The following is a 23,992-nucleotide window of genomic DNA, read 5'->3' as shown; positions in this document are numbered from 1 at the left end:
CCACTTCCTGATTGTCCTCACACAGTTTCCTTTCTTTCTGCCATAGTGGTTAGTCCAAAATGTCACCACTTTCCTCCAGCCCATTTCCTGGCCTGGGTTCCTTTCACTTCTAGTAGGTGACTTGCTTCCTCCTTCCCTGGGGGGGATGAAGGTTTCAGCTGACCTTCTTCTCCCTCCTGAACCCTCACTGCTCCCTTCCCTCCTGCTGGCTCCAAGGAAGGGCTGTTGTCACCTTCTCTTTAAGGCTGACTTCATCTACATCAGTTTCTTGGAAAGCATGGTAGACCTGAGGGCAGATCTGGGGCAGGATTCATCTTTGGATCCCTCCCAGTGCCTGGCTCAGAAAGTTGATACCTACTGTTGAACTAATTATTTGACACCGAAACAACGAAACTATGAAAACACGAAAAACCAAAGTTTGGCATTGTAAATATTTTGGCATTGTAAATATTTCTTATCTAGCACTCTTTTCATGGGCATATCTACAGAATGATGGGACATGTATACCCCAAATTTGTATTTTGGCCTTTTCTGTCAGTATTTCATCAACATGAGCACCAATTTTCAGGCATATTATCTTGACAGTTTATTTAAATATGACTGATGTGGAAGTTGAAAACTCTAAACATAATGTCTTGAGATGGCTCTCTCCCCAATCTGCTGATTCAAGAGTATAATTAATCCACCAAACCATAATCTCGACACTATTCACCTCTGAACACCTGGCTCCGGCTCCAGGTTGAGGCCCTGACTAGCACTTAGCCATCAGCAACCCCCGTCTTCCAAGCACCTCAGGTTTCTCAGCCATGAAATGATGGGATTCAACAAGAAGCTTCTAGTTCCTTTCTAAGAACTTTCTTAGGCTCCAAAGTTCTTTCTAAGGTTCCAAGTTTCCTTTTAGTTTTGAAATGTCATGAATCTATGAGACCGAGTGAACTGATTCCACTTTTAATGAATGATGCTAAGCTTTGTGAGCACTAGGAAACCATTTGTCATACTGAACAAATGGCTGTTTTCTTATTTCTTTACCCTACTTTGAATATTTTAGGCCAGTGCATTCAAAAGTCATATTAGTGAAGGAGGGAATGCTAAATTGTAATTTCTGCATTTTGAGAATGTACCTGAATACACCAAAGGTACACAGAAGAAACACTTGTCCCAGTGATAACACTGGAAAGCACCTCTCCAAGGGTCCCCTTGTTGAGTGTCCTCCCCTCTGTTCGCAATAGCAGAATTCTGCTGAATGAACCAGTGGAGCTGGCCGTGTCAACTTATTTAAACTGACATATGTCATTGACGCTTGGTGCAAAAGGTGCCAGCACAGTAAACCAATAGGCAAAGCAAGGGCTCCACTAGATATTTCTGCAGCCAGGCAGTGGAGCTGCTGCGCGCCAGACTCGTGCTTAACATGTATCCCAATTCAAAATCATGGAATTAATTATGAATCAAAGACTGCCTTCTTTCCCAGTACAATTTCAATCAAAGCCTTTGGCCAATGGGGAATTAATGCCTGTGGCATTATTTTCGCAGTAGCTTTCTCATGCCGATATTAGTCTTATTTAATGTGCACTTCACAGGGCAAAAGTTTCTGGTTCATGGCCTGGAAGGTGAGCTCCTCAAGGGCAGGGTACTTTGATTTACTCATCTTCCTGTCTCCAGAGCCTGGGGCAGTTGCCCAGTGGATGCTCAGGAGACGTTTGTTCAGTGGAAATGCATTTGGAGGTGGCTTCTGCCCCATACCTGTGTTTGGTAGAGGAGTGGGCATTGACAAGAGTGTTGACAAGAGCTGGGGCTTGGATGTTGCAGAGGCGCCTGTGAGAAGATTGGGGTCATCTGTGTCTACTTCAACATTGATTCGGGGGTTCTGGGCAAGCCAGTTTGTTGAACTCAGATTGGTGCTACCATTAATCAGAGATTCTATTTCTTGCCTTTTGCTAGTTTGAGGGCCTGGGCAAAAAAAAAAAAAAAAAAAAAAAAAAAGATGTGTGCATCTGTAAACTGGAATTCTCTGGGCTGGCTGGTCTATGAAGATGAGGTGTTTGCACAGCCAGATCCATGGGCTGTGGTGGGGTGGCCTGCCCACTACTCCCTCCCAAGGAAGTACTGCCCCAGAATGAGCCCTTCCACCCTAAGGGCTTGAATCTCTTTATCCGAGTGCTCGTTTCAAAGCTGCCTCTCATGTTAAAATATAGCTAGACTTTGCTAATTGTAGAGCCCATTCTTTAGGTAATAAAAATGTGGGAGACAGAGGTTTGTGTGAGGAGCTGTTTGACTCCATTTAGCTAGATGTCCTTGGGGAGAAGCAAAGGCCTCAGGAGTCCCCGCTGGCACCGCACCCCCCTGCCCCCACAGAAATGCCATGGAAGGGAGGCAGGAAGGAGCTAGCTGGCCAGAAAACAGATAACTGGACGCAGCCTTTTCCTACCTTTGAGCTGAAATCACAGGCATTTCATGTGAGGACACAAACAGTGGGGGTGAGGCGCTTTCTTAGGACACCAGGATGTGTGCTTATTTCAGAGACTGATGAGCGGTTGTTCCGAGTGTGAGGGGCGGGGGCCCTGGGAAGGTGGGAGATGGGTGGTCCCTGCCTGGGCAGCCCTGCATGAAGCGCTTGCGTTCAAGTCCTGGAAGAACCTACGGTAGTTTAATAAAACCTAATACTTCTGATGAGGCCAGCATCTTGGGTTCAGTTGCTGTTTTCTGATTGATATCTGGGCTTTTCTCCGGATATCTGCGAGAAAAAGAGGGCAGGTGTGGGTCTGTGATACCTCTGAGAGGGGAAGCAGCTTTTGTGGGATCCCTGCAAATTCAGATATTAGACCTGAAAGGAAGCACTTCCCTTTAAAGTTATCAACCTACTCATATATTGTAACCGGATCTTTCATCTGCAGGTGAAGCCAATGTGTGTGTGTGTTGCAGAACAGTTAAAAGTTGAAGTAACCAATAGCCGTTCAACAAAACAAGGTCTTTGATTGCCGGAAGACAACTGCATTACTTACCATTCTATTCCCAAAGGAAACAAATACAGAAGAACTTTAAACTGAAACAATCCCCAACAAATCAAAACCCTTTGAACTGAGGTCTAGTTTTCCTTAGAATATTTAACACTCCTTCTCTTTGCTTATAGGCTGTGAGGCCATCTCTGTGTTATACTGTGGGGATCCGGCCATTAAGACCAGAAAAGGATTATTGCCTTCTTTGGTTTCTGTGGCCCTCACGAATCCTGTAGGGGAATGGCTGAGAACTAAAGCACCACCAGATGGATCTAGAGTAGATGCTTCTAATGACTCTATACACTCACGCCAATAATGGAGGAAACTTTCATAGCTAGTCCCCCAGAGAAGCTGACTGATCCTTCCACACTGTGTTCGTGGGGATTGGGCTGGGGATGGGGAGCGAGTGAGCCGGGCTCGCGATAGGGCTGACCCCAAGCTGCTGTTGCAGATGGCACAGCGATGTCTACATCAGAATCGTGAGATGGCTGAGGAGAGCTACTGGTATTGGTCTTCTGGGCCTAGAGATAAGCACTGCCACAAATGGGTCACAGAGACTCTAGCCTTGCCTACACAGTGGTAGGATAAGGGAAAGATTCCCCTCCAAAGGCTTATGATCTATACAAATTGAGGGCCGTATCCAAGCAAGCAACTGTAGAACCTCTTAATTCTTGTGGTCGTGGAAAGGGCTTCATGGCCATCCCATGTAGAGCTCTGCATTGTCACTAATGCAGGGGATGACCACAGTTTCAAGGCCACTTGGCATTCTGCAGCCCAGCACAGCCTCAGACCTCTACCGTGAAACTGATGGCACAAAGTAGTTTTTATTGATATTCATAGCTCTCTACTAGGGTCAATACCAAAGTCAGCTACTGACTGATATTTTGGGTGACATCCTAAAGCCACTGCCATACCAGTGATTCTCGGGGCTTCTCAAACTGGGGTCTCCAGAACTTGGGAGAACGTGACACAACCAAGATTCCATGAAGGCATAAGGTCAGGGAGAATTTTCCTGATGGCCAGGCATTCAAATGTTATTTTTACTTATTTATTTATTTATTTATTTATTTATTTATTTTTGAGACAGAGTCTCACTCTTCTCTCCCAGGCTGGAGTGCAGTAGTGCAATCTTGGCTCACCACAACCTCTGCCTCCTGGCATCAAGTGATTCTCCTGCCTCAGCCTCAGCTGGGATTACAGGTGCACTCCACCAAGCCCAGCTAATTTTGTACTTTCAGTAGAGATGGGGTTTCTCCATGTTGGTCAGGCTGGTCCTGAACTCCTGACCTCAGGTGATCTGCCTGCCTCGGCCTCCCAAAGTGCTGGGATTACAGCTGTGAGCCTCCATGCCCAGCCTACTTTTAGTTTTTAAACAAACACCAAAATGTTATGGAGTAGTCTACAAAATGCAAATGCAATTTTGAGATAAAAATGAACATTAGGAATGAATTTCCATGCTGCAGGCTTCTGGGGAGGGCCCTGTTCATTCTCTCTGCTGTTAGATAAACTTTGGTGAGAAGTTAGAAGAAAGCTTAGTTAAGTGATAGAGTGATTCAGCCCTTCTTCTGTGAAACAGACAACACAAACTCTTTGAAATGGAGTGGCCCCAGGATGGCTTAAAGAGTTTACTTTGTACCTGAGACAGTCCTGATGGATTTAGGGTACCACACTTGGGGGCACAGATGCTGGCAGCCTTGCACCAGCAACTGACAGCAACGTCCCTTTCTTGACTCCGTATCAAGTGGCATTTCCTGAGGCTTCCTGATTTGATGACACCCAGGATGTCAGGCAGGATCCTGGAAGACAGGAAGCCAGAGTCTCTGAAATACTGGATGCTTGCTGTGGGCACCAGAAATCTCGAACTGAAGGTGGTGATGTTGTCTGGTTTGTTTTGAAAGTTAGCGCAAATGCTTTTTTTTATAAAGGCTCTTTGGGCTTCCACGATCCATGACATTAGTAATTGGCATTGATTAGCTCAGGGGAGATCAAGGTCCTTTCTCTCTTTTTCTTTTCACTTTTTCATCTTTTTCCCCCCCTGCTTTTAAGACCTCTTCTCTTCTTCCAACCCCTGAAAATGCAGTAAGAGTTTACTGACTGCAGGGGTTGGCCGAGGGGCGCTCCTCTGGCGTCTCTGGAGGAAGCAGGGTGTTGCTGTCCTTAGTGTGCTGGCCAGATGCTTGACTCTTCATCAGGGATCTCTCCCAGAGCACTAGACACTTACACATTTAAGAGGAATAGTGCAACGAGCAGATCTTGATGGGACAGATGGTGCTGACGTCCCCTGACGGGCAGTCTGGTCCTTGGGAACTGTGCCAGCTTCTCTGTAAGTAGGGCATATGCACGTCTTGCCAGGGCATCCTGGTGCTGCCCACCACATCCTTCATCAGTGGGGTTTGGGAGGCACCAAGAGGACCTTCCCCTGGAGAAGGTGTGATGCTCGTGCCACACATGGCTACTGGTGACACCAACTCTGCAACCACCATGAGCTTCTCAACAAGAACTGCCATGGAGAGAGCTAGGGCTATCGATCTGACAGATGGGGTGCCAATTCTGGCTTCAGCTTCCTGCTGTCTGGTTTTGAGATGTTCCCTTAGCCTTTCTGAGCCTCACTTCTTTGGTCGGCAAATGGGCTGTGATTGGGTGATTTCAAGGATGGCTGCCAATTGTCCTTTCTCCTTATTGTTAACTAGCTGGGCCTAACCAAATATCACAGAAAACCAGTACATAGTTACACATATTGAGGCTGCTTATGGGAGAGAAAATATGGCATTAAAGAGGGACTTTACAGTAAGTGTTGCAAATATTGGGTATGTAGAAGAAGAGTACTGTAAATTAATTCAAAGGTGTTTCAGGAGGATTATGTGTCAGAACTTGCACAGGAAGAATAAGCCTGTGATGGATGCAGGCTGGGGAGGCATTTGCTGGAGCTGACCAAGTCTGGAGACGTCAGGCAGCACTGGGCCTGAGCATGAGCTGGGGTCAGGGAGTTCAGATGCAGAGTGTGGTCCACAAAGCTGATGTCCTGCCCCCATCAGGCTATCAGCAGCCGGCCTTCACTGCTCCCGGACACACATTCCCTCCCCTTTCCCTGCCCTTTCTTTCTTCTTCCTGTCAGGCTTCTCATCTCTTCCTTATCAAGCTTCTTCATCAGGAATGTGCAGAAGGCCTGGTCCTGATGGAGGTGGGAGGCCAGGGTTTGTTTTCACCTGACCAGGTGCTTCTGGTGCACACTGAATTTTGAGCACCATGGCTGTGGTCTAAATGGCTGGACACCCCCTGACCCCCACCCCCGCGTGCAGATTGGTGTCCACAGTTATCCTGGAGGCTGGTGCTGGGGATGGTGGGGCAGCCGTCTGGGGTGAGGTGGGTATTTGGAGGCCCATGAGCATGCAGGTCGGCTCTTTCAGGTCACGGGGATAAACACCAGGACCATCTTCGTGAAGCTGGTGGTCAGCGCACTGGGGTGTCAGATTGGTCAGTGGGACAAACCAGATAAATTGCACCTTTGCAAGGCTGTAGATGGAATGAAACCTCACATTCTGCTGGGAAGTGAGCATGTCCTGCCAGACGAGACCTGGGCCAAGAGAAAGCGGCCACCAGACAGCTGTGGTCATGCATTCTTTTACACCAATGAAGAGAGGGATTTCGAGTCACTGATAATTGCTAGATGTTGATGAAGATGATGAATAACACTCTTAACCTGGCTATGGGCAACCTCAGATTTGAAAAGATTTTCAATGTAAAGGGTCCTTGGCAATAAGCCCTCTCTTTTGTTCACATTTGCTTCTTTGAAACACTTTTTTTAGTGCCCCTGTATGCAAGGCATGGTGGTAAACTCTGTGATACATTCACAGCTCCCATTCTGAAGGGGGCTGCCCACTCAGCTAGTGAATCTAGTAAGCGAGGGATTTCATTTTTGTCAGGGCCACAAACACAACTAGTGTGCTTAATATAGCATATGTCAGGTATGGCACCGAACATTTTACATGGTTATATTACAAAGCCCATATGCTGGGCACTGTCTTACAGAAGAAACTGAAGTTCAGAGAGAAGTCTAAGCCACATAGCCTGTAATAGATTCGATGCAGACTTTGACTTCAGAGCCTGTGACTTCAAGCCCAATTCAGAAGCTACCAAGTTTAACTAGCATAGAATGGGTAAAACATCATATTGAGTTTTAGATTTTTTTTTTCCTTGGAAAAAAAAAAGAGATTTTGATTCTGTACAAGTTCAGAACATTTGCCAATTTGCAAAGGTGGTGGCACAAATCAGGAGAAATATTTGAATCCTGTCTGGTTTCTGAGGTCTGCTGCAATCTGGATGGTAATTTTTTCACCCAGGGGACCTGCCAAGTGGGTGACATATAATCAGTTGCCGTAGGTCTTCTGTTATCAGCCAGTTCTAAGTGCAATTCACCTGATTACGTTGCACCAAGAGCAGTTGAGGGAATGTGTCCAGCCAAGTCTGAAGTACACTCAACGCTGTTAGATGTGAGTTCCATCACCCTTGGCAGTTGTGACTTCCTGTTTTCAAGATAAAAGACTTACAAAGGTTTATTAGAGAATTTCAGAAGGCTTTGGTGAGGCTATCACATACAGCCCAGAGAAAACACTTAAATAGTTTAATTGCAAATGAATTTGAACCATATGGCTAGTTTTCTTAATATGCACATCAGTTTAAAAGAGGATTACCAGATGATCTATAAAAGATGTTTGATGGTCTATATAACCCAGAGTATTAAAGAAAGGAAATTTTCAAAATACTTGAAAAAAATGGGATTGGTTTTTCTAAACCCAAAGATTTGAAAGAGAGACAATTGTGTTTAGAGGGAGGACATTCTCACTTCCCTCCGGTTATTACGGAGACAGCGAGCTCCATGTTGTCTAGGGAACAGTTCTTCCCGGGTGGTCTTTGGTGACAGTCTTTCTCTTGTCCATTTGCTACCTGCTGAGGATACTGTTTGTTATATGTAATGCCTACTGGGCAAGGCAGTTGTGTGTTAATACTCTGAAGGGAGCCTGTGGACTCAAAACCCTTGCTTCACATTAATTAGAAGAGGTTGGGAGGTTGGTGGGATGGCCCATGGGGTAAGCAGGAGCTTAAATGAAAGGGGCACCATGGAAAGGGGATGAAACTGGGAATCAGAATGGTTGAACTCAGGTCCCTGCCTGGCCCTAAACAGCTATGTGACCGTCTGTCAGCTACTACTTCCCCTCTGTGAACCACAGTTTTCTCATGGGGGTGATGACGCTATCCTACTTACCTTGGAGCTGTTGTAAGGACAACTAGATGAACTATGTGAGAGCTTGCTGCAGAGCGAAACATTTCATAAAACAGGGGATTGCAAGAGCCAGCCTCGGCCCTGTCCCCAAAGCTGTTCAGTGGGCCTGGTCTCCTTCTAGGATGGACAGCAAAGCCAGAGCCTGGAAGGGGGAAGTGTGTGCAGTGAGCAGGAAGCTGTTGTCCCTGCTGTTGGGGTGTGTGGCTCATGTTTAGTGAACCTGGCATTGTGCAGGACAGAGCCACCGGCAGACACTGCAGGCAACGAGCTTGTGCCATCTGTGACCAGGCTCCTTGTCCTTGGAACTTCACTCCTGACTCCTCAGGGACCCCGCCCCTCAGGAAATTTCAAAGACTTTTTAAGCATTTTTTATTGCAGCTTATTACTGTTGAGTGTCAGGGATTGCCGAGTCAGAATCGGTTTGTCCTGCAGCAGAGACCTGCCGTCCTCCCCAAGGCCCAGCAGGGACAGTGTAACCCCCTGGAGCGGTTTCCATCCCCAGACACATGGCTGGGAAGGTCTCAGGACTGGAGCAGAGCTCAGGGCAGAGGATGCTGTCTCTGCTCAATGATTTATGTTTCAGCTGACTCACATAAGACCCGTGTGTGTGTTCTCAGTAGATCTGCTCATTTTACTGGATTATACTTCTGGACTGAAAACAAAAAAACTTTAAAACAATTATGACTTTGATTATTAGGGAAAGTATTTGTTGAACACGACATGGTGTTGTCTTAGTAGCCTGTAGGAATGGGGTGCCCAGTGACTGGCTGGGTAACTCCAGCTACTCTACAAGTGGATATTCCTTTTGGTTAGATTCAGGATGTTGGAACCAGGTGTCTGCCATTTCAGCATCTCCAAAGGCTATTGATTTATGTGTTCTTGAAGAGTATGCTAAATCGTGATATTAGATTTTGTTTTTATGTCTTAGTGTCGAAATGTTAGCCTAGCTGGGAATTTTCCAGTCTAATAAAATTAGTCAGAATTGGTGATGGGGTTAATGTATATACGGAGGAAGAATGCTTGGGAAGTAACTGCCTTACACAATTAAAGAGGTGCTCTTTAGCCTAACTGGATCCCCAAATGAGGGCTTACAATGTGATTAGTGGCATATTCTAAAAGAGGGCAAGGTGGTAGTCACATGATCCGTAACCCTTGTTTCCAAACATACCAGCTCTTACTTGGTATACAAGCAAAATTTTAAACACTAAGTATTGACCACCAGAATGCCCTGCTTTGGGAAGGTTCACAGTGAGAATGTTTCTTGAGATTGATTGGCTTAGCAAGAGGATTTCTCAAAATGGATTAATGTAGCAAGAAAAAAGAAACAACAGACACAGAGGATAGCAGCAATGGTGTAGCATGACCAGGCTTTGTCTGGAGGAGCAAGACTTAGACATGGAACAAAAATTAGGACCAAAATAGAAATCAGTTAATGATTCATTGTAAAGTCAAGGAAAGCCCATCTTTTCTACATTACAGTGAAAAAGCTTTCTGGAGGAGAGTTATAAATAGCACATAATGTCTCTCTGCTATATTTTTATACTGACCTTTAGCTCTTGCCAGAGAATATATAATTTTGGCCTAACGGGGACAAAAGGAAATAGATAAAAAGGGACACTGTAAAACATTCAAGATTTCTGGCGGGCAGTCTCACAACATGGAATGTTTTAATTTCTTGAGACCTTTTGGTATGAAACGTGGGGCGGAATATGTGGATAGAGTATTGATACCGTTGGGGGAAAAATGTCCTTACTAGAATTAGTTACCAAGAAACGTATGTTTGATGCTCAGCAGCTAATTGTTGAGGCTCAGTGTCTGGAAACCTTATGTGCATGATGGCAAACTCTAAGTGGTCTACCGTCTAACCACTTTTGTGTCCTGCCCTCTTTAAGAAAAGGAAGTGCCCAACAAGCCCTTGCGTGTGCGTGTCCGGTCCTCAGATGACAGGCTGTCCGTTGCATGGAAGGCACCACGCCTGTCTGGAGCCAAGAGTCCACGCAGATCACGAGGTTTTCTCCTGGGCTACGGGGAGAGTGGCCGGAAGATGAATTATGTTCCACTGACAAGAGATGAGCGGACACACGAAATTAAAAAGCTAGGTGAGTTTCATATTCATTGGTATTCAATGTTTCCATGGTCTTCGGGATCATTTCAATATTGAGAAGCTCATTCATGACAGAGCATTGTATTTCAGTTGTAATGTCGACTTGCCAGGTGCTGCAATGATTTGAATCTCTACTGTTTCTTCCATCTCCATCCTGGACGCCATCATTTTAACCTTTTGTTAATGGTAGCCCCAGGCTGCCTTCCTAGTGCCTGTCAGTTGCTTCCTGATCCGACAGCACAGACTCGAGTCAGGCCATTTTCCTGGACTTGAGTCTAATCTTGTCATCTTGGCTGTTTTTGTCATTTTGTTATTTGAAGCTTTGTTTTAGAATCCTAGGACACTGGGCCTTGGGTCCCATTAAGATGAGACATGGTAGCCGAGTGAAACTGCAAGTCAGGCTGTATTAGTCAGGGTGCTCTAGAGGGACAGAACTAATGGACTGTGTGTGTGTGTGTGTGTGTGTGTGTGTGTGTGTGTATATAGATGCTACACACACACATATATATAAAGGGAAGTTTATTAAGTATTAGCTCACACAATCACAAGGTCCCACAATAGGTCATCTGCAGGCTGAGGAGCAAGAAGAGCCAGTCCAGGTTCCAAAACTGAAGAACTTGGAGTCTGATGTTTGAGGGCAGGAAGCATCCAGCACAGGAGAAGGATGTAGGCTGGGAGGCTAGGCCAGTCTCTCTTTTCATATTTTTCTGCCTGTTTATATTCTAGCTGAGCTGGCAGTTGATCAGATTGTTCCCACCCAGATTGAGGGTGGGTCTGCTTTTCCCAGCCCACTGACTCAAATGTTAATCTCCTTTGGCAACACCCTCACAGACACACCCAGGGTCAATACTTTGTATCTTTTTTTTTTTTTTTTTGGAGACGGAGTCTTGCTCTGTCACCCAGGCTGGAGTACAGTGGCATAATCTTCGCTCACTGCAACCTCCGCCTCCTGGGTTCAGGCGATTCTCCTGCCTCAGCCTCCCGAGCTGCTAGGATTACAGGCACGTGCCACCACACCCAGCTGATTTTTGTATTTTTAGTAGACATGGGGTTTCACCATGTTGGCCAGGCTGGTCTCGAACTCCTGAATTCAGATTATCCACCCACATCAGCCTCCCAAAGTGTTGGGATTGCAGGCATAAGCCACCACGCCTGGCCAATACTTCGTATCCTTTAATCCAATCAAGTTGACACTCAGTATTAACTATCACTCAGGCCATCCTCCCTTTTGTCCACCCCTTACTGGGTAAAGGAAGCACTGGCCAGGGAATGCTGATGGGAACCTTTGTTGTGATGGGGAGAGATTATGTGCTTGTTCTAGCCTGGAGGGAGAGTCCTGATCTTTGCAGGCCTTATTCATCCATAAGCCTGGATAGCGGCTATAGGCTTGGCTCTGTGAGGGGCAAGGCTTATCGACTTATTCCTCGGGCCTGATGCTTCCTGCCTGTGGAGACAGTGCCCAGAGCTGTCTCACCCCTGCTTCCTGCTTCTCTCATTGGTGCCTTGGAAGAAGCGTGGGGTAAGCATGGCTGGGCCCTTCATCTCTGCCCCTGTGGGCAAGCCAGGCCACAGAGAGCACACGCAGGGCCCAGGGCTGCTTGAGCGGACAGCCTAATTCTGGGTTCCGTGTAAAGCATACTTGCCCCATGTTCCCCAGCTTGCTTCTTACCACTGTCATAAGGTTTTCAGCCCCCACAAATGACTATTCTGGCATTTCCTATCAGTTCAGTACTCAAGCAAGGGAAAGGATGTGATTTATTGGGCCTTCTGGAAGACTCATGCAAGACCTAGGCTTCTCTTCCCTTACCTGGAGGGGCCTCTTCCCCTACCTATAGGGGCCTCTCCCCTTAACTATAGTGGCCTCTTCCCTTACCTGGAGGGGCCTCGTCCCTTACCTGGAGGGGCCTCTTCCCTTACCTGGAGGAGCCGCTTCTGTTACCTGGAGGGGTCTCTTCCCTTGCTTATAAGCAGGCGTCTCAGCTTCCTGCCCTGTGGTGTGGAGGCTGGAGGTGGGCGCGGTGGGGGAAGGTGTGTGTGCTATGCCGGGAGGCGATGCTGAGAAGGCAGCCTGGCAACCATTGCTTGGGGCCTCTTAGTCTTAAAAGGTAAAATCCCTCAGACAAGGAGAGGGATGGGCAGACAGTGAGACTGAGACGGGCGAGACCAGACAAGGGCGTGGTAAGGGAGGAGAGGGGAGAGTTGCCTAGGAGGAGAGCTGCCGGCCTGCACAGGCAGAAACGGTGCTCAGGAAACAGCCGAGGTGGGCAGCAGCCGCGTGGAAACAGAGCACTGGCTTGGACGGAAGCCTGGCGAGACCACACTCCTAGGCGCTCTGAGATCGCCTAACTCTGCAGAAGGTACAACCATGCATTTAGGAGCCTGGATAAGCAGCTCTGTGCTCTTCAGGACCTCTGAGGCCAGCTCCCTGGGTCCAGGTAAGCTGGCTCAACTTTGGTGATGCAGGCAAATTCTACTCCACATGTCAGCAGTTTGGATTTGATCTGGCGGAGACATTGGGTGGATGGTCACATCAGATCCCTTCCCTGATACAGCCCAGGATGTCCCTATTCTGTTTGTAGTGTTCAGCCACCTGCTGAAGACTGTCTTGGAGGAACTCTGCTGCCTGGCGGGTGTTCCAGGTACAGGCGGGCTGAGTGTTCCAGGCACGGGCTGGCCGCATGGAGTTTTGTGCCTTTGCGTGATCTCCACATGGTAGCATAGGCAGCTGAGAGAGCCAGGCACAGCGTCAAAGCCAGCCCAGAGTACGGACTCCAGACCTATTCAAACACAAAGGAGACCAGCCACCCCTCTGCTGCAGCAGCATGTGAAATGTCAAGGGAATGCAAGAAGCAGAAGGAGAAACTCACACATGAAATGTCAGGGGAATGCAGGAAGCAAAAGGAGAAACTCAAGCTGGATGTCGTTTGCCAAGCGTGACTTTAGTAGTAGCAGCAAGACCTCGAATTAGAGACTCCACCCCCTGATGCCACAGAATAATTTGTATACCCTTCAGTCATTCCTTCCTGAGCCAGGTAAGCTGGCTCTACTTTGGTGATGCGGGTCAAATTCTGCCCGGCATATCAGCAGGAGAATAGAGTCCCTGTTTTTGCATCTCCGCTGCTGCAGGGGAGCTTTGTTTCAACGGACAGCTCGCTTTGTTCTGAGCCTTTTGGGAACGGCGCACACTAAAGTGTCACTTAGCATCGACAGGTTTTTCAACTGACTGGATCTGTTGTTGTTGTCGTTGTTTTTATTTCTTCAGTAGTGAACTGCTGGCTCACCTGAACATGGTGGAAGGATGTTTTTTGCTGCCTGAACGTGAGCAAATATTGGATCTGAGATTGGGGTGGGTTCTGGTCCCCACCTGGGTGGACAGGACAGCCTCTTGGGCTTCTGGTCAAATGAGTTAGCTCTTAAATTTTCACACATAAAAAGCACTAGACTTGCTACCGTGAATGATGTAAGAGGTCACTGTGAGGAGGAGGGCTCCTGGAAGCTGGCCCCATCACGTGGAAAAGGTGGTGCAGGATGGGGCTGAAGTGCATTTTCCTCAAGGTGTTGGAATGGACCTGCCATGTCATGGGAAGCCTGTCTACCCACTTATCCTGCATGGGATTTTCAAACTGTTTATACCAGAGAGGCCACAGAACCCTTGGTACTACAGAGAGTGGTCACATGCTAAGGAAACTTGAGGGGTGGGCCTTATGTCCTGCAGCGGAGAGCCGCTCTCTGAGCCACTCTCTGTCACTAAACGCGTCTTACTGGGCATCTCGTGCATCAGACGCGATCCCAGGGAGGCCCTAGTGTTGAACTGACTGTCAAAAGAGGCCCCACAGAGAAGGTGGCATTTGGGCAAAGACTTGCAGCTGGAGGGGCCGTGGAACTGTCAGGGGAGAGGAGGCTGCAGGATGGGGAGCTGAGAAGGAGCAGGGGACTTCCTTCTACAAGTCACCAAGGAGCTGTGGGAGTGGGGGAGGGCATTTGTACCACATCCATCACACACTTGAGGTCAGGAAGTGGGCAAGTGTGGCACTGACTGGGGGTTCCTGGGGTTGCTGGGCTGATGACGTTGGGGCCATTTTGGGAATTTCATTTCCTCTCTTTTTTTTCGTGACAGGGTTTCACTTTGTCACCCAGGCTGGAGTGCAGTGGCGCAATCTCGGTTCACTGCAACCTCTACCTCCCAGGTTTAAGTGATTCTCCTGCCTCACCCTCCCAAGTAGTTAGGACTACAGGCACCTGCCACCATCTCCAGCTAATTTCTGTATGTTTTAGTAGATGCGGGGTTTCACCATGTTGGCCAGGCTGGCCTTGAACTCCTGACCTCAGATGATCAACCCACCTTGGCCTCCCAAAATGCTGGGGATTGCAGGCATAAGCCACCTCATCTGGCCCATTTCCCCTCTTTATTCAGTAATCAGGGGCACAGAAAGAGGTCATCTTGACACCATTGTATGTTCATCATATCTCTATGAGGAAGAGACAGCTTGCTGGGTGTCCGTGGCCTGTTCAGCTCTGCGCCCGCCCCTCCTCTGCAGTAATTGAGAGTCAGGCTTTGGTGCCTGCAGACCTGGGTGGGCCTGTCATCCTTGTCTGTGAAGTGAAGACAACAACAGTAGCTTCTGCGCGGGGCTTTGTTAAGACTCAATGAAGAAGTGCACGTGAGAAGCCTAGCACAGAGGAGAGCTGTCATTGTGTTTACTGCAGAGTAAAACTTTTTCTTAATGATAACTTTGGGCCAAGATTGGTTTCAAGAGTGCAGCAAATCATGAAATCTGGGCATTAAAAACAAATCTCAGAACTTTAAGAAATACATTGAAGGCACATACAAATTTCAGTTGTGGGAAATTATTCATTTCTTGGTGGTTCTTGAGAAATGATGGGACACTGCTTTCCCTGTTTAGTTACTTACGTGTGTCCCTGGACTGTGAGGTTGAATGGCTATTTTTGTTTGTTTGTTTGTTTACTTCTGGCGAGATTCCGTCGTCAATAGCACCGAGTAACGAACAGATCTGAAGTGACTCCTCCGTATAGAAGCTTAGTTTGATGTTCTGTGTATTCAAGTGTTACAAACTATTTCCTCCCTTTTATAAAACACACATTTAAAAATCTTCTGGTAGAATCAGAGGTGAGTGCCGAGTGCCTCCGTATAAATAATTTACTCATTTATGGCTAGAGTATCACCCGCGTTCTCTCTGTAGGGAGCAGGCTGTCAAATATTACCCTCTTCCCTTGAAACCTCTGATTCTTCTACAGCAGCTCACTCTCCATAAACAGTCCCTCTGTGTGAGAATTTTGAACACAAGTCTTCTTTCCTGTTTAGCACAACATGCCTGTAAAGACAAGACAGCGATTTCCTGCTGCCATCTGAACATGTGCAGTGCCTGAAGGAGAGAGTGCGTGCTCTCAGCTCCCCTTAGGATCTTAGTGTCACCTCCGTTAACTGACCTAGGTCCTACCTGATATTATAACTATCAGTACTAGATATAGGCCAGATTGCCACATTTTTATTCTTGAAATGATTAAAGCTGCAACAGGAGCCTTGGTCAGAGAGTCTGGAGTGAGGTATTAGCAATTTTGGATTCAGGATAGATTATGAGTTATTAAATGTGTGACCCCGGGCAAGTCACTCAATTGTTAGAGCTTTATGTCCTTATTTATAAGATAAGAAGGTCAAATAAAAAATAAAAAAGGTTTTACCTAGGTCTCAGACTTTTTGATTCCATACTAATTGAGAGGACAAGTTTTGTTCCATCACTGCATTTTTTTTTCTCCAACTACAATGGCCCCTGGTATACACAGCGATTGGTTCCAGCATTCCCTGAGTATACCCCAATCCCTGCAGACTCAAGACCCTGCAGAATCCACATACAGCAAAGGCTGGCCCTCCCTATGCTCGGGTTTGGCATCTCTGGAATACAATCCTATCTGCATCTGGTTGAAAAGAATCCATGTATAATGTGGATCTGCACAGTTCAAACCTGTGTTGTTCAAGGACCAACTGTTTAATTTTCAAGTTCGGGTTTCGTTGCATGCTAGTGGGATCCCTCAGAGGGTGGGGGCAAGAACTGACTGAGAGAACCATCTAGAAATAAGGGGCACATTGAAAGGCTTCCATGTGCTGTTAGTAAATCTTCAGAGACTCTGTTTTGAGGATTTGAGCTTTGAAGGGCACAGCATTCCACAGGGAAAGAAAGACCTGGGCTACTCATGTTGCACATTGGCTATTCTTTTCTTCTTTCTTTCTGGTAACCCCAGATTAAAAACACAGTAACCCCCTCTTACCAATTCTGGAAGTAGAAAGAAATTGGGGGAATTATGTGGGTAAACGTGTTATTCTTTTTTAAAGCATTTATCTCTTTCTGATGGTTTTGTTTTGTTTTTGTTTATCTCTTTTTGATGCTGATGAGGTAGAAACCTATTTTTCAGGAATTACTGGTAAAAATCGGCTCCCCATTTTCTAATACAATAGTGTTCTTTTTGAGTTTAATTCCTGCAGTTCTTGGGCTCGCCCTTCATTGTCCTCAAGAAGTGGGAATGCCCCCAGAAAGAGAAAATGGAAAAAGGGGAAGGGGAGGAGGAATGCAGAACCCCCCTCCACCCCCAGGGGCTGTGTGTTTCTGAGAAATCCAAACCAGAATCTCATCTCTCACTCCCTGGTCCACAGCCTCAGAGTCCGTGTATGTCGTCTCCCTGCAGTCCATGAACTCCCAGGGCCGGAGCCAACCAGTCTACAGGGCTGCCCTAACAAAGCGAAAGATCTCAGGTATGTTTCTAAGGATGCATTTGGTCACACCATAGTCTGGTATGAATGCTATGTTGTTTCCAAATGATGCTGGCTGAATGATGAATTACATGAATTTTACTGAGGCTAAAAGAAATAACAGGGCAAACGTGGTCACATTTTGGGTGTAAGCGTGCTGCTTTTATATGCAAAGGATAGAGTGCTTTTGTGATGGAATACATTTCACTGTTTATTTTGAACCACTTCACTGTGCAGTAGATTTGCTGTGATAGGAGCAGCCAAGCGTTCATTCCAGTAAAGATGCAGTCTGGCTCAAGCCTAAATTGCCTTGGGTGATGCACTGAACGACATGAGAGAGAAAGAAGAGCAGGCAGGAGGTGGTGCATGCAAGATAAGCACACACATATTATTTCAGCTATATCTGCATTAAAATGACATTGAGAATCCTCAGAAAAAGCATCATAGGGGTTTGCTGAGAGCCTGATCACTGTCCACATGGTTACATTTCCCACGTCCTTTCAGAGACATTTTCTATATTCCTGATACATTAACAAATGACAGGTACCTTTTCTGGACCACATATCTTAATTTAAAGAGGCAATCTGCAATATGATTGTTTTCATGAGTTCACAACAAAAAATCAAAATTATACTTTTTTACACTGTATGAAGTTCCACAAATACGATGTTTCACTCTTACTATTGATGACTTGCTGCCATAGGATAAGTCCCTATATCACTTTTCTAGAAGGCTAAATATTTTCACCTTCCCCTGCTGGTGGTAAAATCCACATCCTCTTGAAATATGGTTCCTGAAAAGTGAAAAGAAAAAATGAAACAAAAAACTAAAACAAACAAAAAAACCCCAAGAGACTACAGAGTAATATTGAAGATGTCTTGTGAGTCTTTTGAACTGAGACTATAAGCTTTGTGGCTGTGATATGTTCTATTGATAACAAAGATAAATCTCTGTAAGAAATTGGCAAACTGACTTCTGGTTCATATCTGAACACGTTTTAATCTGTCTTGGACTCACACCTTCTAAAATGTGAGGACATCAAACCCAATGTGAATCTTCCAGTTGTTTGAACCAGAATTTTCATTTCATGCCATGGTCGTCAAGGAAATGTGAGTAGAGTTTTCCTTCTCCTAAACTTTTGCTTTCCATAAAAATGTTATTATTTTCCAGAAACTTAACAGTGTTTATTGAGAAAGCACTGAGTTACTTGGACCATCTTTCACCCAGGCAAAGCATCCCCTTTGTACTGTTTTATATGTCGATTGGGTTGGGCAGCTTTTAAAGTGAAATGCTTATGTCTTTCTTTCTTTTTTCTTTTTTGTTTTTGTTTGTCTTTGAGACGGAGTTTTTGCTCTGTCGCCCAGGCTGGAGTGCAGTAGTCATCTTGGCTCACTGCAAGCTCTGCCTCCTGGGTTCACACCATTCTCCTGCCTCAGCCTCCCGAGTAGCTGGGACTACAGCCGCCTGCTATGCCAGGCTAATTTTTTTGTATTTTTTAGTAGAGACAGGGTTTCACCATGTTAGCCAGGATGGTCTCGATCTCCTGACCTTGTGATCCGCCCACCTTGGCCTCCCAAAGTGCTGGGATTACAGGCGTGAGCCACCACGCCTGGCCAAAATGCTCATTTCTTAGCCTGTGTTTAAGAAATGCAAGATGGAGATTTTTGTTTTTCTACACTGACTAATCAAATAATTGTTTACCTTTCTATCAATTTCATTTTGTCTACATTACACACAAGCAATCTAAAACTTATGCAGGGTGAGTAATGGCCTGTCAAGGACTGAGGAGCTCAGAGCAGAACCTGTTGTGAGAGAAAGCCTTTCTCTGGGTCTCATTGTCATTTCAGAAGAGGACGAATTGGATGTACCTGATGACATAAGCGTCCGAGTTATGTCATCTCAGTCTGTGCTTGTGTCCTGGGTGGATCCTGTTCTAGAAAAACAGAAGAAAGTTGTTGCATCAAGGTACTTTTGCTTATTTATTTGTCTTTATATATGAGAGATGGGGTTTTTCTGGCCCTGAAAAGACATGTATTTAATGATTTTATTTTCTGACTTACATGAATGCTGGCCTCTTTTGTAGCTGAATAGCTGAATGGTAAATATTCTATGACAACCTAGTTAATCCCAAGTGTGCTCACACTTTTCCCACAAATCAGATGTTACCAGGGCCTCGTATGTAGTACACACAGCAGGAACTCACATCTCACTTGCTCAGTGATTTATCTTGTGTCTGGAAATTTCCTAGATTCCATTTCTTTCTTTGCCTCTATTTGTGTTTTGCTTTCTCTCATTGATGTTCTGTTCATGCACAGGGTCCACTTTGGGAGGAGTCTCACCGTTCCTCCTGTGATCCAGGAAGAGTCACTGTAGGATGGACTTTATGTAGAGTGGTGGACAATGTCTAATGCCTTATACTTAGTAGCTCCTCATTAGACTTTGCTAAACACTGACTTGCTTCATGTCTGGCTCATTTACACATAACACTTATCTTCTCTTAAACCATGATGTGATGCTGTTCTGGCTTTTATATTCATTTGCAACAGCAATAAAAGGCAAACCAATCATAAGGTTAAAATATTCTTATGTTAAAAGGCTACTAGTGAACATCATTTCTAGTTAGTGGTAGATTAATATAGCCATCAAAATTTTAGTTCTATGACTGAATACATTAAGTAACCAAGACAAAGCCACAGATGTGGTGGCCTGGTTATTATGCATTAATTTTTCAACCTCTCTGCAACCAGGAAAGGGGAATATAGTTTAAAATGAATGGGATATGATGATGGCATTATATATATATATATACATATATATAAATGATTATTCATATTAGATACATAGTTTCCTCCACTGTCCGCTAGTAAAAAAGATATCTGCCTTTTTTTTGAAAGACTTTGGAAGATTCGTAGCGATTCTCTCCCTAGCCATGTGGTCTTCATCAGCACGAAGTGTTCCTTTTACCACTGGACTTTGATTTCCAACATCTTGCTGAAACCAGAGAAGGCTTGCATTTTCTTAGCAGAACTGTTGTGTTAATTGGTGTGCTGTGTCTTCAACTGAAATCTTCTCCTGACATATTCAGTATAACAAATAGCACATTTTAAATATATCAAATGCTGTCTACTGCAAAGAGGCCACAAAGACAATTTCTTTGAAAGGGAATCAAATAAATGGTGTTTGTGGCTCTTAGACTGTCGAGGGTGTCTGCTGTCAGGGGTTGCTGAACTGTCCATATTTGGTCATAGCGTATTTCTCCCCCGATAACCATGCACCACAGTTCCTTTTGTAGGTGCCTCTGTCCTGCTCTGTGTCACGTTTTCGCTCCTTTTCATGGTAGTAAGTCTACTCAAAACCACATGTTCCCGTTCCTCCTGAACCTATGGAAAACATGCCTGATTTGGGATGAAATGAGTCTTTTTGTCTTTCTTTTCTGGAGAGCTGAGATAACCGTGGGCCAGGTCTCTACTGATGCCTCGAGTAGACACAAATACAGATGCACACACACACACACTCACACTCACTAACACACATCCCTGATAACGTAGTTGCCTCATAAAAGCTGTCTCCTTTCTCTCCCTTCCCTTTATAATCTCTGCTTGCTCTTTTGAGGAGTATAAGATTTTTTGGTCTTGAAAAGACACTAAGCTCTGTTTTTTCCTCCTACCTTAGACAACTTTGCTTGGAACTTAAGCAGATTCTTTGAGCCAGTCACATAGTCAAAAGTTTAGATTTTTCTCCTCTTTGATTTTCTTACTTACCTCCCAAAGTCATCACTTATGAGGAAGGAAAAACAAGGCATCTAGTGTTGAGTTGCAGAGAATTTGATAGATCATTGTGTTGTGTTTTCTTATAGACAGTACACCGTGCGCTATCGAGAGAAGGGGGAATTGGCCAGGTGGGATTATAAGCAGATCGCTAACAGGCGTGTGCTGATTGAGAACCTGATTCCAGACACCGTGTATGAATTTGCAGTCCGTATTTCACAGGGTGAAAGAGATGGCAAATGGAGTACGTCAGTCTTCCAAAGAACACCAGAATCTGGTCTGTATTTGAAATGGCCTTTGAATTTTCAATTTGGGAATTACACCCAAAATACGATTTAAAGACAATGTAAGATGCCAACAGTGACAAAGGCCAGCGTGGGCATTTTTGAAAGTCACATTAACCCTACATTTTGGTAGAGTTTCTATCCATACATGCAAAGAAGTTAAGGAACTGTTCTTTGGGTCCATGTTTTACCATTTGTTGGCCTTTTCCACTAGCATGTTGTTCTGTTGTTCCGACATGTGGAGCACATTAAATCCCAGTGTGTAGCATGTATCAGTCACCATTGTATGCGTGAATGCCCCTGGGTAATGGATGCTCTTGCATGTAGGAGAGCCTCTGCTTTCCTGAGGCTGAGGCTGCATTTGATTCTGGGAAAAATTTTGGTTTGTATCCAAGGCTACCATTCTTTTCTCTTAAACTATGTCTTTCAAAGTTGTATTAAGATGAAGTTGGAACTGGAGCTTAATCTTCTTAGTATATTTCAATATTTGGCAATGAAAGAAATTCTGAATTACTAAGACAATTTCCCTAGATATGTCTAAACTCACTAAATGAATTGGTTGTATTGACATAAATCACTATATTACACAAAGAACCAGTGTGGAATTTTCTCTCAGGTATAATAAAAATTAACACAGTAGCTCTTCAATAAAAAAAATGTGTACTTAGAGACCATGTGCTATTTACATCTAGAATGTCCACTAAGGCATTTAAAAATGTTTCATTCCTTATCATTTTGTAGCTCCTACCACAGCTCCTGAAAACTTGAACGTCTGGCCTGTCAATGGCAAACCTACGGTTGTCGCTGTATCTTGGGATGCGCTACCAGAGACTGAGGGGAAAGTGAAAGGTAGGAATCTTACTCCCTAAACTGTAAGATGCATTGATTCTGATGATCATGGCCTCTGCTTACGGCTTTATTGACTGAAAAAGAAATAGGGAAGCAACATACGTCTAAGAGGTGCTCACCCAAGGGACAAGGATATTTCATGCAAGATTTTCATTGCCCAAGATCCAAGCAGTCACGAAAGTGACTATTCTTTTCATCCATTGAAGGCTTTTTGCTGTTGCTGTTGGGAAGGATGTTTTTCATTGCATGGGTGTGACAGCATAACCTTTTCCCATCTGGACAACACCCTGGCTTTCATGCTATGAGTCTTTTCCTTGTGCTAGGAAGATCACAAAAGCAGAGGTCAGCAGGAATCCTGCAGAGCCGTCAATATCTTTCATGGGACCATAAATCCATTTAATGGGTTTGAAAAGCTCAAGTAATAATTGCTGGAAAATGGATTTATTCCCTATTTGTCACCATTTGTTTGTTTATGTATTTATTGATGACAAGGAAAACATAACACCAAAATAGCAAAAAGCTAGATATTTTAAAGAACAAAAATAGAGTAAAGCATTCACAACTAGTTAAATTTTAAAATAGTCTGTTGCGAATACTAAATACACACAAAAAATCTTTTATTGTTAATGTAAAAGCATTTAAGAACCTTTCAGAATCTGTTTGGAGACATTTTAAAGAGCTAGGCTGAAGTTTTTCCTGGCACTGCCTATGCAAATATACTCTAAGAATAGAAAGGAATGGAGGTTTTATTCAAGAAATAAATAATTTTTATTGTTATTAGCTTTGAGGGGCAACTTTAAGTCTAATATATCCAGAAACTATAAAATGTTTATGTAAGCTTAAAGAAATCCAGAAAATTACTACTAATCTCCTTTGAGATTTTCTTAATTGAAAAAACTGAATGGTTCTCCTTTATATTCGTCCAAAACTACGTTTGCTGACACGTAGGATGTCTTTTCATGGAATAATAGAAGTTAAGGAAGGTCGATGTGGAACTGTATTTTCTATACTTAATGGATTTTCACTTTTTGTTTTTTTTCAAGAATAGATTGTACTATTTTTTCTCTCTCTCTCTCTCTCTCTTTTTTTGCCATTAGAATAGATCCACAACAAGAGAAAAATATTAGTTTGGTCCCTTTAAATCAGGGATGTCCAATCTTTTGGCTTCTCTGGGCCACATTGGAAGAAGAATTGTCTTGGGCCACACATAAAATACCCTAATGATAGCTGATGAGCTTTTAAAAAAAAGGGCCATGCATAAATCTCATAATATTTTAAGAAAGTTTATGAATCTGTGTTGGGCCACATTCAAAGCTATCCTGGGTTGCATGCAGCCTGTGGGCCACGGGTTGAACAAGCTTGCTTTAAATCATTCTTTTTATGACAATTTGAACTTTTAACTTCCTCTCTATTAAGTATTGTTGTGCTGCTGAGAAGACCTCTGAAAATTGAATAAAGACTTTTTGCTAACTACTTTTTGTTAGCTAAAAAATGAAAAGGTAATTATTGCACCCCTAGTGACTTTGTTACCATGCAACTTGTGTACTCTTCCTCTCTCTGTCATCTTAGTTGATATTTACAGTTCCTTGGCAAAAGAAGTTCCATGGTAGTCAATTAAATATTGCCAGAAATAATAACTGCAACTGAGTTTTTATGTCCAAAAAAGCTCACGTATCTTAACCCTGCTTAGGTAGTTTTCATAAGGATGTAGTGGTGAGATTAAAATTAATAATTACATCGGGGCATTTTCTATGTACGAGAAATATAAAACATAATAGAAGAATATACTTTGACATGGCTAAACTGATTTTCCAGATGGATTTAATTTATTTTAAAATTTGAATCACAAAATTTTATAGACAATGGGTTCTCTTAATTCTTACTTTTGACCACCACAAATGACGAGTTTGTTGATTTTCAATGAGAAATGAATGCTGTGTTTTTTCCAGAC

General features: G+C 44.4%; 1 protein-coding gene across 1 annotated transcript in view; it reads left to right on the top strand.

The window, feature by feature from the left end:
* The window catches only part of FNDC1 (fibronectin type III domain containing 1), a 74,498-nt gene that overhangs the window by 7,638 nt on the left and 42,868 nt on the right, over positions 1-23,992 (top strand). The window contains exons 4-8 of the mRNA XM_011975932.1: positions 10,167-10,373; positions 17,046-17,144; positions 18,989-19,106; positions 20,998-21,185; positions 21,934-22,041. Coding sequence (XP_011831322.1) covers positions 10,167-10,373; positions 17,046-17,144; positions 18,989-19,106; positions 20,998-21,185; positions 21,934-22,041 — 720 coding nt within the window. The remainder of the gene's footprint in view (positions 1-10,166; positions 10,374-17,045; positions 17,145-18,988; positions 19,107-20,997; positions 21,186-21,933; positions 22,042-23,992) is intronic.

This window comes from Mandrillus leucophaeus, unplaced genomic scaffold, assembly GCF_000951045.1.
Source record: "Mandrillus leucophaeus isolate KB7577 unplaced genomic scaffold, Mleu.le_1.0 Scaffold160, whole genome shotgun sequence".
Taxonomy (NCBI): domain Eukaryota; kingdom Metazoa; phylum Chordata; class Mammalia; order Primates; family Cercopithecidae; genus Mandrillus; species Mandrillus leucophaeus.
The sequence above is the reverse complement of the archived record's forward strand: the minus strand, read 5'-3'. Positions and strand labels throughout refer to the sequence as shown.